Source organism: Miscanthus floridulus, chromosome 2 (assembly GCF_019320115.1).
Source record: "Miscanthus floridulus cultivar M001 chromosome 2, ASM1932011v1, whole genome shotgun sequence".
NCBI lineage: Eukaryota > Viridiplantae > Streptophyta > Magnoliopsida > Poales > Poaceae > Miscanthus > Miscanthus floridulus.
In genome coordinates, this window is record NC_089581.1 from 59,111,572 (window position 1) to 59,130,463 (window position 18,892).

The 18,892-nt window shown below is 47.2% G+C and overlaps 1 protein-coding gene across 1 annotated transcript; it reads left to right on the forward strand.

The window, feature by feature from the left end:
- Positions 1–3,176: 3,176 nt before the first annotated feature.
- LOC136536607 (vegetative cell wall protein gp1-like) lies at positions 3,177–5,932 on the forward strand. The gene is made up of 2 exons (XM_066528845.1): positions 3,177–3,386; positions 5,330–5,932. The coding sequence occupies exons 1-2, from the start codon at positions 3,177–3,179 to the stop codon at positions 5,930–5,932; spliced, it is 813 nt and encodes a 270-aa protein (XP_066384942.1).
- The last annotated feature ends 12,960 nt before the right edge of the window (positions 5,933–18,892 follow it).

The following is an 18,892-nucleotide window of genomic DNA, read 5'->3' on the forward strand; positions in this document are numbered from 1 at the left end:
GTGCTGTCCTACTTTCTGTGTTCTTAGGCTCTTAGCTAGGATGCCCATTGATGGTTTGCCTTTGTTTGACAGAATCATTATTTCCACAAGAAGTTAAAGCATGTGACGCCAATACATTGATGATTATGATTATGTAGCCTTGGCTGTAGTTAATTTCCTAGCATCTGTGTTGCATCTTCTTGTCTGAATAAATCATAAAAAAAACTCAGCTCTTCTGTGTTCACAGAATAGCCTTGTCTGTAGTTAATTTCCTAGCATCTGTGTTGCATCTTCTTGTCTTAATAAATCATAAAAAAAAACTCAGCTCTTCTGTGTTCACAGAATAGTGCCAAGATAGTTTTATACCTGTTTTTCTATGAAACCCATCTTACTTTGCATTGCAAATTTGCACAGCAGGAAGGAATGACCATTATTTTGGTTCTATGTTGTTTGAAATGATCATGTAAAATCTCAGCTCTTTTGCATTCATAGATTAGTGTCAAGTCAGATATGGATCTATTTTAATTTGTCAAACCTATCTTTATCCACTTTCAAATTTGCACAGTATGAAGGATGGTTAATATTCTGGTTGTATGAGCTCTAGCATTTTGGTAACTTTGGAAAATAATTACTTAAGGTTTGCATTTTTTTTTGTTTGACTACCTTCTGATGGATGTCCTCCTCGCTGGACACCGGTGCATATTCATCTGAATTAGACTGGTCATACACTGGTCTCCTTTTGCTGTCAATTGATGAATCTCCTCGTTGATTATTATTTACCAGAATTAATTATACATATCTCAGTTTGACCATCAAAAGATAAATATCCTCACTGGTTCTTATATCACCAAAATTACACATGTCTCAGTTATAGCAGAGCCTGAGATGTATGTTCTTACCGGTCCTATTTTTTTTTCATGTTTGTTCGAATTGCATGAGAGCTCAAAATTTAGTTTCTCTAAAGATAGCTGCACAAGATATTATTATATTGTTCAGACTTGTTGTAATTGAATGGTGCCTTCAATTTTATATACATAATAAAGTACACAAAAATAGAATATATCAAAGTTGAATTTGGTTATAAGATCAGTGGCAAATGATTTTTATTACACTGTTCACCTGCATTCCAATTTTGTAAGAGATCAAGAAACGGTTAAGCAACAATCAACAGGTTATTAAAGTGACAATCAGCAAGTAAATAACCCTTGAGTCATGACATGTTTTGAAAGTTGGCAGTTGGCCAGTTGCCGAACATGGCAGGCCAGAACCTACACATCAATAGCCAACAAAAATGGCCTAGTAACAGTACTTGGTGGAGTAGTCCTTTGGAGCAATCATCAGACCACAGCCCTTCCGGGCACCCCTATACCCAATCTCTACAATGTCAATAAACTCATGCTTGTCCTTCACGGTCCAGTTGATCTTATTGTTGTTTCCTGTCCCAAGATCAATCATGATGCGCTTGTTTCGGAAGAAGAACATCATCTACTTGTCAACAGTATGCCAAAACACCAATAGCTAGTCAAACTTTACAACTCTGACTAAGCAAAATCACAGCAATTTACACTTTTAATTAGCACCAGTAAGCAGCTTAGATGAACAATATATTAAACCTGCATAGTCATCAACTCACCGTACCTCTACAAATTTGTGACCTCACAGGTTCAACTTTTTTGCAGGGGCTATTCAGGGAACCCATTGGCTAGAGCAATGGGCAAGGCTGCAGCGGCGTAATGATCTACGGGATCAGCTGATTCTTATTGGGCAGCATCCGGAGACATCAACATTGTACTTATTTAATTCCAATGGATGGTTATCCACTAGGTTTATTGGTCTTCATTAGTCAGAACTTTACTTCCCGCTTTGTTGTCCTAGTGTCTACTTGTAAGCTTGTGATCTCTGTGGGTTGTGTGCTGGTCGCTGTACCGAACTTTGTAATAATTGGCCTGATTCTATCCTGAGGTAGATGAAGCCGAATATAAACTATCCTTTATCTAAAAAAATGTCCATGTCCAATTGACAAGTAGTTCCAAAAGACAAAGGAAAAAAATTCACAAAGGCACATAGTCTTAGGACCAATAATTATACATTTAAAATTTTCAAGGACTTAAAATTTAAAGGTGAAGTGGAATATAACTTTTTATCTAAAAACCAATAATGCAGTAAGAAAATCTTGCAGAGATAAACTAAATCTTTCCCATTCTATTCCCACATAGGACTAACAAACTATCCTCTAAAAAAAATAGCTGAAGATGACAACAATTTAAATTTCAACAATACAAACATTTTTTTATAAGCTAAAGTAGTACTGCTTCCCTGGGATCCCCGATCCTGTACCATACCCAATACCAATCACAACATAAATGAACCCAACCGAGCTTGCTTTATATCGACAAATGTTCTCGGTGCTCCTAAACCCCGTCCTGCCATACATATGGCCATCATCTCCACAACATACCCTAAACCCCAATTTCACGAAGTCCTCACCGGGACGATCAACCCCCAAGCCCATGACTGCGTCCCAAATAACAGCACAAGATTTGACCAAGGGGAGGGACGTCCCCCTGATTTTCATCTTAAGAAGTTGGTGCCGTGACTCAAACCCGGGCTGGCTCAACCAATCGCTTCTTTGGCATGTTGTGCTGCCCAGTTGCACTGTGAGAGTGTTGGCATAACAGCACAAGAGACATCCACAGACATGAATAACAACTAAATGCAAGCAAATTTCACCAATCAGGCCTCACTAGTAGAAAGCTAAGCTTAGGCGGTCGAGGAGCCAGTTACCTGCATGCATGTCTCGTCCCAGTCAATACACTTCATGGGAGAGAGAGATCGGTTCCTTGGAATATGAAAGCTGGCGAAGAGATGAAGCTACTCTTTTTTTTTAGGGAAGAGATGAACCGACTCTAATTGAATGAGTTCTGCCATTCTGGAGTCGGACTCATGCTGGGCCCGGTTCCTTTAATTTTTTGCCCAGTACAAACACTGGGCTGGGCTCTCTCCATCACTCTATGGCTTGGCCCATGAAGTGTGCTCTCAATGCACAAGGTGTGAGGGGTTAACCAACGTGGGATGAAAGTAGAGCATATATATGTTGCTGTGGTTTGTTTGTGTGCGGTACTGTACGCACACTCTAAAGAGACTTACACAATTTCATCCCCCAGGGGCACATCCAGCCGGCCACTCCTCTGAAGAGCATGGCGTCGCCATTTCCGATTCCGCCGGGTACTCTTGTGATCAAAGTAGAAGATGAAAGGGAGAGTGATGTACCCGGGCATATCACCACCGACCAAGAGCTGAGGGACATGTTCACCAAGGACGTCCAGCGCCGGCTCGAGCTCATCAGGAGGAGGAGGAGCCTGCAACCCTCTGGCAGTGCTCAGTTGCAGCCTCCCCCAGCCCCACCGGTGAGGCACAATTCTTCACTTGCTTCCTCCTTTTCATTTATACTGAACTGTTGAAGGATGTGAGTTTGAATACTGAAGTGTTGTTTTTTTTTTTTTTTTGAAAAATGTAGTTCAGATTTCAGCGGTTTTTTTCCTCGAACACGCAGGAGAGTTGTGTATCATTATATTAAGAAGAATAAAGGAGTGGGTTTAGAAACCCCATACAGCCACACACCTACACACACCCTTTTACATCTAATATTGTACCTCTCTCTCTCAAATTCAAACTTGACCCAAGACCACTAGAGAGGAACTCACACATTGGCTGGCTCTAGAGCAAGGAGTTTTGTTTTATGTTTGTGCTTATGTATTTGGTTTGTGCATGTCTAATCATAGCAGTAAGTTCAGCTAGAGAAAAAGTGTCGAGTAGCATTTTTCAGTTAAGTTATGATTGCTAAGCAGAGAAAACGAAAACACTGGTTCTAGGACTGCATTTCTTTCTAATCTTCAACTTCAAGTTTTTGTTTTGATATAATCTCTCGGTGACATAAGGACCCAATCGATTGACACTTGCAACAAAAAACATACTGCAAGGCTTGTCAGTTCTAAATCCAAATATATTTTTGAAGGTAGTGATAGCCTTGAAAGCCTACCATTCAAGATACAGTACATGTACTCTTCAGTTGCCTTGTGATATGATGGTGTCTTTCCTCAAATGGTAGTTCATAATGAAGTGCTAGAATTGTCACCTGTAGCTGCATTTTTCAGTTAAACAAACGTGGTGTAGAAAGATGATACTGCAATTAATTTAAAGAATAGTTTATTGGTGGATAACACAAAGTTTGTCTTAGGTTGTCTCCAACATGAGACCCATTGCGGATCCAAACCCAAAATGTATCTCCAATACAATACCTATAGCCTCCAACATAGTACCTATATGGAAGACTCATTTTAGGTGTCAGGAGAGACATAACCCAAATATGAATATCCTCTCTTCTGGAGACCCATTTGCAGAAAGAGTTGTCTTTTGGGTGTTGTTGTTGGAGAAGACCAAAAATAGGTATTTAACCCTTTTTCTGTAGCGCTACCAAAAAGAGAAATGGGTCGTGTATTTTGGGTCGCGATTGTTGGAGAGTCTTAGAATCAAACATTAAGGGTCCTTTGTTTTTTTCTTTAACTGGCACACTTACTCCTTCTGACATTCTTTCTTCATTTGAAGAGGAAAGGACCTCTAAGACTGTCTCCAACAACCTACCCATAATGATACCTAAACCCAAAATGCGTGATTCACCTTACTTTAGCGCAAAAAAATAGCCTCCAACAGGATAGGCATACCAAGGACGCAAAATGCGTGCGAGGTGAGGCGCAGCCCAAATATACGTCGCATGCTCCGGCCAATGGGTCACGCGCTGTCGACCGATTGTTCGTGTGAGAAGGAGAGTGCGTGTGGGGCCGCGCTTGCATGCATCTGGGCGCCGCTCGTACGATCCGTTTGCTCCTGTCCATTCGTTGCTGAGAGAAAGGGAGACCAGACCCGTGGGGACCACGCCCTGCATGCACCGCTGAGAGTGAGAGGAAGTTGTCAGTGCATCTTCTTTTGCGTTTCCTGTTGGAAAACAACAAAAATAGGTACGTGACCTTTTTCCACGGCGCGACGCATTCTAGCCAATAGTCTCCTATTTGGGTCAGTATTGTTGGAGATAGTCGAACTGTTGGATTGTAATGTGGAAGGTTCTGTACATGGATTTTAAAAAGTATGCCAGTACATTGTCACATTTTACACTTCTGGAAAACTAATAGGACTATACATGATGTTCAGCAACCGCATAGTTAGATCCATCCATTCCAAGTTTGATGCCTGCATTCACTTCATCTTTGTTACAGATTGCAACTGCATTGTCGCGTACGGTGGATTCTGTCTATGACCTGTTGTGTGACTTGTGTATTTCCTCACTTCTTCTCAGGTACAGCAATCACCCCTGCCCCCACCGCCCCCACCACCGGCGCAGCACCCATGCGCAAAGAGGCTGGCAATCGGACCGCCTCCGGGGTTCGTGGGTGTTCGCACGCCACCGCAGAAGCAGTACCAACGCCGGCCACCAGAGCCGAAGGCGCCGGCGCAGCCACCACACCAACCGGCGCCGCCGAACGCCCACCGCGCCCTGGCCCCACCAGCGCTGAACGCACAAAGGGCGGGGCATGCTTCGCAGCCGCCGGCGGCAGGCGCACACACCGCCGCCACGGCCGCGCCGCCAGTGCACGCCGGCCCCACCAGCGCCGTGGTGCCCGCGCTCCAGCGAAGGACGGCGCCCAAGCCACCTCACCCAGCGGCGAAGAACAAGCCCACCGTGCCGTGCGCCTTCTGCGGCGTGCTGTGCATGACGGCGTGGCACCTGAAGCAGCACGAGCAGGGGCGGAAGCACCGCAACAGGGTGGCCTACCTCGCCGGGGAGATGAACGTGCGGTGCAACTTGTGCGACGTGCACCTCTCCAGCGGGCTCAACGTCGAGCAGCACAACGCCGGGAAGCATCACCTCCTGCGACTCAAACTCAACAGAGGAGCCTGAAACGCACGGTTGCCCCTTTTACTTTAGTGGCGGCACGCAAGCTTATGACTTGCACTATCTGCTGGAACTACATATATGTTCAGTGATACTCAAACTTTGGACACTGTTTATATATTTTCGTTAGCATCTGCTACTGGAACTATCATTTGGATTGTGTACTCTGTAATGGATTCTCAGATTTGTTGATGCGTTTGACTCTGCTATGTCCGATTCCTTATTATTTATGTGTGCTCTCTTCGATGCAGTGGTTATTAGGATTGTTTTATGTGTCCTATTCCATTATCTATCCTTTGAAACCATGTATCGTGAAGCTTAATTATTTTGTTTCCTGAGGTCTCTGAAAGACTTAGTTGATGCCTATGCGTATCCATCTTTTCATTGCATTGCTCCAACGACAGTACGTAACGTGTGGTTGGCAAAAGTGAGCATAGCACGTAGCAGTGAAAACTGACATCATCTTCCTCTAGTCTAGTTCTCCAGTTTGCATCGCACTAATCCAGCTTCCTGACTCCTGAGATACAGTTAATTAAGCCCAACACAAGTTTTTGTTATATGGCAAAGCAACAGGTGTGTGTAAGGGTAAACTACCGGAAGGAGAAAGTACTGGAAGGAAGAACTGGAAGAACAAGCAGTAAACGGCGCGATGGTCGGATTTTCTCAGAAACAAAGTTTTGTTTTGCGTCTATCATCCATGCCCTCCTTCTCTCATTGCTGCTACTTAATACATTTACTAGGCTTGCCACATTGGGCCAACAATCCTTGTACTGGGCCGACGCAGTCTCTTGGGCCGGACAGCCCGAGCAGCCTCCTCTTCAGCTTCAGGCGCGTCAGCCTCCTCTTTAGCTTCCAGCGTGTCGTCCTCAGCTGTTACAGGCACGGGCAGGGGCAGGCTGCTAACATTCCCCCCATCTTCAGAACCAGCATGTCCCCATGCTGGTGCTCGCGGGAACTGTTGGCGAAGTTGCTCAAGCGGCTCCCAAGTAGACAGCTCCGGAGGTGAATGAGACCACTGGATAAGGCCTTGTGCCACAGGGCGAGCTCCGGATGTCTAGCGTCGTTGCAGCACCCGAAGCGGAAACTGAAACTGCTGCAAGTCACAAGGTAGTGACGGTGATACCTGCTGATGGCCTGGAGACGAACGCAGCTGCGAGACGTGGAAGGCCAGATGGACAGCAGCGCCTGGAGGAAGTAGTAGCTTGTAGGCAACTGGACCAATCCGTTGAATGACTTGAAATGCCCTAAAGAACTTGAAAGATAATTTGTTGTTGGAGCGGTGGAACAGTGATGACTGAGCATAGGGTTGAAGCTTCAAGAACACCATGTCGCCCACAGAGAACTGGCGCTTAGAACGGCCTTTATCAGCTTGCCGTTTCATGCGAGCCTGAGCACGGAGCAAGTGCTGCTTGACAACCGTATGCATGAGCTCGCGATCAGCCATCCACTTGTGAAGATCAGTACTGTAGCCACCTCATCCAAGTTCACCAACAACCGTCGTGGAGGAAAACCATATAAGACCTCAAAGGGGAACGGCCCAGCGCGGAATGTGTAGAGGTATTATACCAGAATTCAGCGAGTGGTAACTGAAACAACCCCAATTTCCGCGAAGGAAAATCCACAGAGTTGAAGTGTAATATGACCATGGTAGATCATATTACCCAAATTCCAGTCGAAGATCACATCCATACAACGATAATATCAGAGTACAAATAGTGCAGAATTATATAAATTATTACATCGCCGCATTGGCAGAATCAAAAGTAGCATTCATTCAGAACAGCATGAAGATAAGATCGCCAAACTCGAGCGTAGGCACGAACCCCTCAATCGTCAAACTCCTCGGAGCTATACTCCTCAGCAGAACCTGTATGCCAAAAATTATCAGTACGATTTGTACTAGCCACTCCCAACCCTATGAGCATTGCTTTGTGGAGATTGGATGCAAGTTGGATATAGTCAAAAGGAACCTATAAAGCTGGGGTTTCCTATGCAATAGCATATCAAGTAAATAGTAATAGTTTGTCAAGTTTTAACACCATCCCCGCACACATTCCACTCCAATCCCTTTTCCGAGCCAGGTTTCGATCCTGGGATCGACATACCACCATCTCCATACCATCACCAAACCATACCATCGCTCAGTCGACAGGCCAACTCCCTCTCGGCACTGTCTCAAGGCCCGTAGCCCCTGACTACGACCGACACTCTCTCACGGGGGAAGAAAGAGAAGGACTCATCTCACTATCTAGTTTAAGCGAAACCCAGGAAAGGTCCATAGCCGATAGGTCAGCACATGTATCGATCGATCAACCATACACTCTGCAGAGGTTTTACATAACCACAAGATCCGCCTTCCTCGCTGACCATCGTCAACTAGGCTGATTCCGGCCGCTTGCTAGCCTAGGATAATGCCACTCTACCATTCAGCCCTGGTTCACCCCAAGTCAGGTCTGGGGAGGCTGAAACTATGAGTCATGAGCCGGGTCCACAAGGTCTCCATGAAGTCTTAGAAGGGTGTGGGGGGAAATCCTCCGCGCCCCGTACCTCCTTACACTGTCCGCTATTAACCTAGCAGTAGTGGCAATATCCTACCAAGTAGTCCAGCCGTCCCGCACCATATAGGGCGAGTGGTACGTAAGGCTTCCCGGTGAATCTGAGTACTAGTAAGTCCTTAGGGGTGACCAAGCCAGAATGTCTTCATTAGGGTTTCCATTTATCGTGCCACCACAGCACCTCCATCCCGGGCTCCACCCGTCACAGGTTCACACCCAAGTCCACCTCATATACCATTTACCCACCACATGTATCCATTTCCAGGGGTGCCCAGGTAGCATCCCATAGCAAGACTTGCCCCAGGCTCGTCGTATACTCCAACTTGGTCGACACCACCCTCACCCTCCACACACCCAAGTCACACACGCAACACTCTCCCCATGGTCCAGATAACACCAGTATCCACCACGCACATAGTATAAGCATTGTAGAAGTATAAGTAATGTAATGTATAGCAGTAAGCGTGTGTATAGCCTAATAGCAGGGTATGCAGGGGTAAGGTTGCGCCAAGGTAAAGGCTTTCAAGCAAGCATACTACCATGCAAGTCCTATCATAATATGACTGTAGCAGTAAAGTAAAGCGATGGCAGTTCTATGTTAGCCATACGTAATAGGTGCTACGAGATTGGGTGGGATGTGGCACCTTCAGTGTAGTTGTCTCCGTACTCCTCACGGTACTCACGATCCTCGTTTGTCTGTTTCTCCTCCGAGTCTGCAAACGATCGTAATATAGTCACGTTAGCGACGTCTATAGAATAGCACAAAGAAATAATAAAAATTCAAAAGAGTCAAATGCACTCAAACATGGGTTCATTGCATAGAGCTTGATTTTAGATGAATTTTGGTTCTGGTTTTGTATTTTTCTGAGGTCATATGAATTAGTTATGAATTTCCGAAGTTTAATCTATTTCTGAAAATGCAAAAAGGTTGAATTAATCCTGGGATGACATGTGTCATGCTGTGGTTGGTCCACGTGGCTTGCTAACGTCAGCATCACAGTTCCGAGCTGACAGGTGGGGCCCAGCTGACGTCAGCATGACGTCCGCATGACGTCATCAGCGTCGTCCTCACCGACAGGTGGGGCCAAAGGCTACTGGGTCACTGACAGGTGGGTCCGGTCAAAGTCAATGTTGGTCAACGAAGAGTCAACGGTCAACGGTCAACGGTCAACAGTCAGGGTCACTGACATGTGGGGCCTGGGCTGCTGATGTTAGCAGCTGATGTCAGCGTGACGTCACCTCGGCTGTGCTGGCTTCTGACATGTGGGTCCCACGTGACGTCATCACGCCGTCAGCATCTGGCATGTGGGTCCAGGGTGTCCGTGTCACTGACATGTGGGGCCAGGTCAATGGTCAATACGGGCCGGGTCCGAACTAGGCCGGTTGGGCTTCGGGTTGGGCCGGTCTGGGCCGGGCCGGGCCGAACACGTGGCACGCTGTGACGCTGCCACATCACGGTCGTGGGCTCTTATTGGGCTGTGGTCCATGGCTACGGTCTACGGTGGACCAAGTGATGCTGGTCCATGGACCACAGACTGGTCTACGGTGGACCGAGTCCACCCTTCGCCTCCCAGGCGTGGTCCAGGTACTCCGGGTGCATGCGCAGGTGGCCGGCGAGGGGGGGGTGTTCCCTTGTTTTTCCCGCGGTGGTGCTCCTACCGGCGGCGATCTTGCTGTGAGCCCCCATGGTGGCGCTAGTGTCCGATTGGTGTGGGGAAAAGCTTCCCCGGGCCACGGTGACTGCATCTGCGGGGTCAAGGTGGCAACCACAGCTCCCCAAGGTGCTGGCCATGGCGAGCGGCGGCTCGGCAGTGCTCGCGGGTGGCGAGGTCACGCACGCTAGCTCCTCAGTGGCTAGTGCTGGGTAGATGGGGCTTCTATGGTTTCGCGTGGACGTGGCGAGGGCGTCCTGAGCTCGAGGCGGGGCTTCGGGTTCTCCTGCGACCGGTAGGGCTTCTCGGCGGCTACGGTGAACGGTGACGACGGTGAGGCGCGTGGTCCGCTATGGGCTCTAGCGAGGTGGTCACAGCGTGGTCACAGACATGTGCGTGGGTGTGGGTGTTCCTAGCGGCTGGAGACGACCTTGGCCTTCACGCTCCCAGTGTGGAGCGCCATGGCCGAACAGCAGGGTCCGGCGGCGAGAGAGACCGGAAGGGGGGAAAAAGCTCACCGTGGGTGGCGTGGAAGAGTGGGTGGTGATGCCGTGTCGATTCGAGGCCGTGCAGCTCTGGTGTGGCTGTCCAGTGTCGTGCCGAACCGCGTCGGTGATGAAATGTCGGCGTCGTCTTCGGCTCCAACGACCTCCTCCTCCGTGGTGGCTTCGGCGCTTTCTTCCTCTCCTTCTTTCCCCTTCTCCCTCCTCTCTCTTAGTTCCGATGCGCAGCGTATGGCCACCAAATGGCGGCGGGTGATGGATGATCGCTAGGGCTCCGGGGCTAGGGCTCTTATAGCTGAAGCTTCGAGCTCCACGGCGGACGGCTGAGGATTGCGCCGAGTGCATCAAGCGGCTTCACGGGGCATGGGTGGTTGGCACGGAGTTGGCGTGGGCGCTGCGCCAAGAGGGGGCAAGGCCATGGCTCGAGCGTGACCCCCTGGCTCACTCTACCCTCGCTGTCGGCCTCTGGTCGGCTGATGGTTGGGCGCGGCGTGGGGAAGATGAGTAGGGGATGGCTGATGGGCAGGGTCCGCTAGCAGCGACTGCGGCGAAGGGAAGAGGGGCGCGCGGGTGAACAGCGCGTGGCTGACACGTGGGCCCAAGTGGTAGCGGCTGCTGGTGGGGCTGGGCACGCGGGCGGCTGTGGTAGCCTGGGCCTGCTTGCTGGGCTTGCGTGCGCGCGCTGGGCTAGCTGGGCCGAGCGGCTGGCTGCGAGGCCCACTTCTTCTTTTTCCTTTCTTTATTTTTCATATCTCTTCCATTTGTTTGAATTCAAATTTAGTTTAGAATTTGAATTCACAACTGAGGTAACTTATTCATTGGAGTTTTAGGGAATTTTGTTTAATAATAATTTTATGGTTTATTACTTTAATGGAATTATTAAGCATAACATAAAGCAAATGAAGATCCAAATCACAATTTAAGTTAACATGTATGCAACATCTATTTGTTAGAAATTAAATAATCATAATCAACATATGACATGCTATGCTTATGTGTCAACTTAGGTTGGGTTACTTCTAATGCAACTCCTAGGTTGGGTTTCAATACATGACACTCATCACTACATGGGAGTTTTTAAGAAAAATTTTGTAGTTGGTATTTTTTTAGGTGTATGGATTTTTGGGCTGTTACAGTCCTACCCCCTTAACAGAATCTCGTCCCCGAGATTAAAGCGTAATGTACTCTTCGAAGAGGTAAGGATATCGTAGCCAGAGGTCAGACTCTTTCTCCCATGTTGCTTCTCTCTCAGTATGATTACTCCATTGGATCTTGCACATAGGAATAGCCTTGCTTCGGGTCTCTTTGGTATCTCTGTCTAGAATTCTGATAGGATGTTCTTTATACTCCAATGTATCCTAAATGTCAAGTGTACCAGTTGGGACTACTTCATCGGGTACTCTTAAACACTTGCGTAGCTGTGAGACATGAAATATGGGATGTACACCCACCAATTCTTCAGGTAGCTCGAGTTTGTAGGCGAGCTTTCCAATCTTTTTGCAAATCTTGTATGGGCCAACAAATCTAGGGGCAAGCTTTCCTTTCACATGGAATCTGACCGTTCCACTTAGTGGGGATACCTTGAGATAAACGAAGTCCCCCACATTGAACTCAAGTTCTCTTCTCCTTTTGTCAGCATAGCTCTTGTATCAGCTTTGAGCAATTCTCAAATTCTCCTTCACTTGAGCAACTCCTCCTTCGGCATCTTGAATCTTGGTGGAGTCAAAGAACGATCTTTCTCCTAGTTGGGACCACATCAAAGATGTCTTACAAGGTCTGCCATACAGAGCTTCAAATGATGACTTCTTGATACTGGCTTGGTAGCTATTGTTGTAAGAGAACTCTGCATAGGGTAGGCATTTCTCCCAATCAGAGCCGTAATTCAGTACACTAGCATGAAGCATGTCTTCTAAGATCTAATTTACTCATTCTATCTATCCATCTGTCTGTAGGTGGTAAGCGGTACTGAAATCAAGTTTGGTTCCAATAGATTTGTGCAGAGCTTCCCAGAATCAGGACACAAATTGAGGACCACGATCAGATACAATACTAGAGGGAGCTCCATGCAGTCTGAGAATATGCTCAACATATAGATTCGCTAATTTCTCGGCGTTGGTCTTGGTCTTTACTGGTACAAAGTGAGCAATCTTGGTCAAGCGATCAATAATCACCCAAATGGAATCATTGCCTTTCTATGAACGGGGCAATTCAACTATGAAATCCATGGATATGTTCTCCCATTTCCACTCGGGAACGTCAAGAGGCTTTAGCAATCCTGCAGGACTTTGATGTTCAGCCTTGACTCTGTTGCAGGTGTCACAACATGCCACATGTCCTACAATGTCTGTCTTCATGCCTTTCCACCAGAAGTGTTTCTTCAGGTCTTGATACAGTATTTGGAATCGGGAGCTTCCGACAGAATTTCCCCTCGTAGTACTGGATCAGATGGAACACAGATTCTGTTCTTGAACCAGATGGTTCCTTGTTTATCTTCTTGGTGGTTGGTCTTGTAGCCTAGTTTCATCAGACCACGGAGATACTCAATCTCTTCACAACTTTTCTGAGCTTGACGAATGCAATTCATGAGATCATATTGTATGCGGAGCTCATTCAGCAAGCCATGCGGTAGTATCTCTAGTTGGAAATCATCAATCTCTCCCTTGAGCTAAGGTGGTACTGATTCAGTGATCAAGGTATGACAGTAACTCTTGCGACTAAGAGCATCTGCGACTACATTAGCTTTTCCTGGATGATAGTGAATTTCAAGGTCATAGTCCTTGATCAACTCAAGCCATCGGTGTTGCCTCATATTCAAATCTTCTTGAGTGAAAATGTACTTCAAGCTCTTGTGGTCCGTGTAGATATCACACTTGTTGCCTATCAAATAGTGCCTCTAGATCTTCAAGGCATGCACAACTGCTGCTAACTCAAGATCATGAGTAGGGTATCATTTCTCGTGTTCTTTCAACTGTCGAGAAGCATAAGCTATTACTTTTCCATCTTGCATCAATACATAGCCAAGTCCTTGACGGGATGCATCACAATAGACCACAAAATCTTTGCTGATATCAGGCAATGCTAGCACAGGAGTTGTGGTAAGCTTCTATTTTAATTCCTGGAAGCTTTGTTCGCACTCGGGCGTCCATTCAAACTCCTTGGTCTTCTTCAGAAGATTGGTCATTGGATGGGCTATCTTGGAGAAGTTTTTGATGAATTAGCGATAATATCCAGCCAATCCCAAGAAACTTCTGACTTCTATCACATTACGGGGTTGATCCCTCTCTTTTACAGCTTCAATCTTGGCTGGGTCAACTACGACACCTTTAGCTGATAGTACATGGCCTAGGAAGGCAACTTCCTATAGCCAAAACTCACATTTGCTGAACTTTGCGTAGAGTTGATGTTGGGCTAATTTCTCGAGCACAGTTCTCATATGATATTCATGTTCTTCAGCGGTGGGTGAATAGACAAGGATGTCGTCAATGAATACCACCATGAACTTATCCAGTTCATCTATGAAAACCTTATTCATCATGTTCATGAAGTATGCAGGAGCATTCGTGAGTCCAAAGGATACCACAGTGAACTCAAACTATCCATACCTAGTCACGAAGGCTGTTTTCGGGATGTCACTCTCTCAAATCTTCATCTGGTGATAGCCGGATCTGAGATCAATCTTGGAGAAATACTTGGCACCTCGAAGCTGATCAAGCAGATCATCAATCCTTGGTAGGGGGTACTTGTTCTTGATGGTGACTGTGTTCAAGTTCCGGTAGTCAATGCACATTCTCATCGAGCCGTCCTTCTTCTTGACAAACAGAACAGGGGATCCCCAGGGTGAAGCACTAGGTCTGATATACCCCTTCGAGATGAGCTCATCAAGCTGTTTCTTGAGCTCAGCCAGTTCATCAACTGACATGCGATAGGGTCTCTTGGCAATGGGTCCCATTCCCGGTAACAAATCAATGATGAACTCTACATCACGGTCTGGTGACATACCCAGTAATTCTTTAGGAAATACATCGGGATAGTCTCTAACTACTGGCACATCATGAACTGTCTTCTCCTCTTTTTGTGATTCTGAACTTGCTTTAAGGGCACATAGGATAGAGGTGGACTTTCCAGACTGGGGTTCACATCTAACGACTTGGCCTGATGGGTGGGTCACTTGGACATATCTAGGTGAACATGATATGATACCTCGGTGAATGGTTAACCAATCCATACCTAAGATGACATCTAGGTTAGTGGAAGGTAACAGGGTTGGGTCGGCTCTAAAGATAAGACCCTCAATGATAAGGCTCACTCCCTTACAAATATGGGTGCACTTTAGATCTCCTAAAGGTGAGTTGGTGATGATAGGCTTTTCATGTGGGGTTACAGGCAGGTCATGCTCTCGTGCAAATTTGGATGATATGTATGAACAAGTTGCTCCAGAGTCGAATAGAACTGATGCAGTGTTGCCATTAACTAAAAACATACCATACACCACGTTAGGGGCAGCTTGTGCTTCCTCAGCGTCCAGATGGTTGAGACGTCCATGAGTAGCAGATCCCTTGAACTGTGACTTCTGAGCAGCTAAGTTCTATGGGCATTCAGTGGCTTTGTAACCTAGTTGGCCATAAGCAAAGCAGGTGAAAGGCGTACCGCCTATAGGGGTTGGCATGGTTGCCTTCTAGTTTCCAGTGCTTGGTGCGGAGCGGTTCTGTGCTGGGCGTTCATTCATTGAGCGGGGATGGTTGAAACGGTCCTGAGTGTTGCGATCCTGAGCATAACGGTCCCGGGTGTAACGATCTTGAGTAGGGCGGGAGTATTTGGCGGTGTAGCCTCCCCTTCCCCTACTCGATCTAGGGTTGTCATCCCTTTTATGGCGAGAGCGTTCCCTAGATGGTGCATCTCTACGAAAACCTCTTGCGATCATGACCATGGAGAGACTCCTTAGGCTTACACTTCCTCTCCCTGTACTCTTCTCTAGCTTCAGCATGGTCCTTCTCAATCTGGATGCAGCGATCCACCAGAGCACGCAATGTATTGCTCTCTATACCGCCAAACTTCAGCTTGATGTGCGGGTTAAGTCCCTTGCGGTAATAGTATAGCTTCTTCTTCTCAGAGTTCACAACATAGGAAGGGGCATAGTGCAGAAGGTTGGTGAAACGAGTAGTGTACTCAGTCACCTTGTCCTTTCCCATCTTGATGTTGCGGAACTCCTCGGCTTTGGCCTCCATGATACCCTTGGGAATGTGATACTCAGTGAATGCTTCGGCAAACTCATCCCACAAGATGTTGGTAGGGTCCTCATGGGAATCACTAAAACAGTCCCACCAGGCATGTGCTGCACCCATGAGCTGGTGTGTGGCAGCTCCAACACACTCATCATCAGTGAAAGTAGTGAGGTCAAGCTTCTTCTCCATTTCCTTGAGCTAGTCATCGGCTACAAGCAGGTCAGGGTCGGTGCCATCATAGGTAGGTGGCCTTAGCTTTAGAAATCCCTCTAGCTTCCTTTGGAAGTCATTCTGCTGACCTCCCTGGCGACGGTTTGCTCCTTCGACAAGAGCTGCAAGAAGCTGGGTCTATTATGCCATCACTTCTGCCAGGTTCGGTGGTGGTGGTGGTGGAATGTTCTCCTCAGGCGGCGGAGTATTCTCTAGGTGGAAGCGTCTCCCTCCACGTCCACGGCCACGGCCATGACCATGGTTGTTGCCACCACGTCCCCCATTGGGTTCAACTGGTTCAGGGGTGGGCACACGTCCTCGATTCATTAGGCGATTAGAACGGCGGTTCGGCATCTTCAACACGGATCATAGAGAGTTTAGTGCTTGTGCCATAAGTGCTTATAATTCAATATGATTACATGATTTTGACGATTTAAAGAAAAACATTTATGCTATCCAACACTCATTACAAAAGAAGCAATAAGATTCATAAAGACACAATAAGATCCGAAACATTCATAAAATGGTTTTTATTACATAGCATAATCTCCGGTAGCTACACTTGAAGACGTGCGAGAATCATTCTACTCATATTGTCTCATAATACATCTCATAAGGGGTACATCATGGGGTACAACTTACGGAAGCTACTGACATGACTCATGACCACGCAGGGTCATCTACTCTAACTCGTACACCGCAGCTGGGATATGACTGTTCTCGATCTCGATCTCCTCGTCAGACTTGTGAAGTCGGGACATGTACTTCAAGGCCTCAGCGAGCTCCTCAGTAGGCTTTGCTCCAGGTAGGGTAGGGTAGGCGTCTAGGTTGAGGCGAGTCGGGGCTAACTCAAACTCCTCTATCCTAGGCTTTGTCTTGCTGTGAACCTCCTTGGGTAGCTGATCCCACATACCCTTCATCTCCCTGAGGCGCTTCCTATCAGACTTCTGCCAAGCCTGCCATGTCCTCTCACACTTGTCCTGTAGGTACTCGGTCTGCCTGAGTGCCTCGATCAGGTGACCCTAGTTGTGAACAGCCTTCTTCTTGAACTCCTCTAGCTCCTGAGTCAGGGTCTTGTTCCGAGATTAGATCTTCAGCATATCAATCCCCTTGGATCTCTCTCTATCTCCTCTGTGGTTGAACTCGGCCTTCTTGTCATCCAACTCACTCTGCAACTCCAAGACCTTGCTATCAAGGTAGCAGTTCCTGTTGCCTAGGTCGGCTGCTTTATCCTGTAAGTCGGCGACCTTGGCTCTATGGACTTCCTCACGATGGTTGAGCTCGTCCTATAGCTTGGCAGCTGTCTCTAGTAGACTAGCTCGCTCTTGTGCTCCCTGCGAGTCTTGCTCCTAGTACTCCCACTGAAGGGCCTGGTCCTGACTTCTCCTCTACTCCAACTGGGTCACATACCTGTCCTACTCTAGTAAGTGAATAGATGAGACACGAAGGCATCTATCCTCCTCGGCAAGGATAACTCTGCTGGCTGCAAAACTCTACTCACTGGGGGTAAGGCTGAGGTCGAGGGCCTAGGGAAGTAGATGGAACTCGGTCGTCTTCAGGTGCTCGTAGTGGTCCCTCATCACTCTACGAAGTGCCTTGTGTGAGATAGCTCGCAGTCCCTCCTCGATTGTGTCCTCTATAGTCAACTCGGTGAAAGCTAGGACAGAAGGTAAGGTAGTGCTAGCTGGGAACTCGATTGAGGTGATGATCGGTCCTTCGATTCCTCCTTCCTAAGCTGGCTTCCCAGTGCAGGTGACCTTGACAAGCTCATCGGGGACACCTAACGTGACGAGAACTCGGCAGAGGGTCTGTGCAAAACCCCCGAACTCACGTAAGTCGAAGGTAAGCTTAGCGTGGTCCAGAGGTAGCGGTCCTAGTGGCGGCCAGTCGACGTTCGTTGCCATCTGCATGTTTTAAGGAACAGGTGTTAGCAGGTCATTAATAGATAAGCCTTGCATAGAAGTAAATGCAGCGTCGGTATATAACCGAAAGAAGGGCTGTTCACATCCTATTCTATCGTCCATTTTTAAGGGTTTCGTCCTATGGTCAAGTATGGCTCTGATACCAACTGAAACAACCCCAATTTCCACGAAGAGAAATCCATAGAGTTGAAGTGTAATATGACCGTGGTAGATCATATTACTCAAATTCTAGTCGAAGATCACATCCATACAACGATAATATCAGAGTACAAATAGTGCGGAATTATATAAATTATTACATCGCCGCATTGGCGGAATCAAAAGTAGCATTCATTCAGAACAACATGAAGATAAGATCGCTAAACTCGAGCGTAGGCACGAACCCCTCAATCGTCAAACTCCTCGGAGCTATACTCCTCAGCAGAACCTGAATGCCAAAATTTATCAGTACGATTTGTACTGGCCACTCCCAACCCTATGAGCATTGCTTTGTGGAGATTGGATCAAGTTGGATATAGTCAAAAGAAACCTATAAAGCTGGGGTTTCCTATGCAATAGCATATCAAGTAAATAGTAATAGTTTGTCAAGTTTTAACTCCATCCCCACACACATTCCACTCCAATCCCTTTTCTGAGCCAGGTTTCGATCCTGGGATCGACATACCACCATCTCCATACCATCACCAAACCATACCATCGCTCAGTCGACAGGCCAACTCCCTCTCGGCACTGTCTCAAGGCCCGTAGCCCCTGACTACGACCGACACTCTCTCACGAGGGAAGAAAGAGAAGGACTCATCTCACTATCTAGTTTAAGCGAAACCCAGGAAAGGTCCATAGCTGACAGGTCGGCACATGTATCGATCGATCAACCATACACTCTGCAGAGGTTTTACATAACC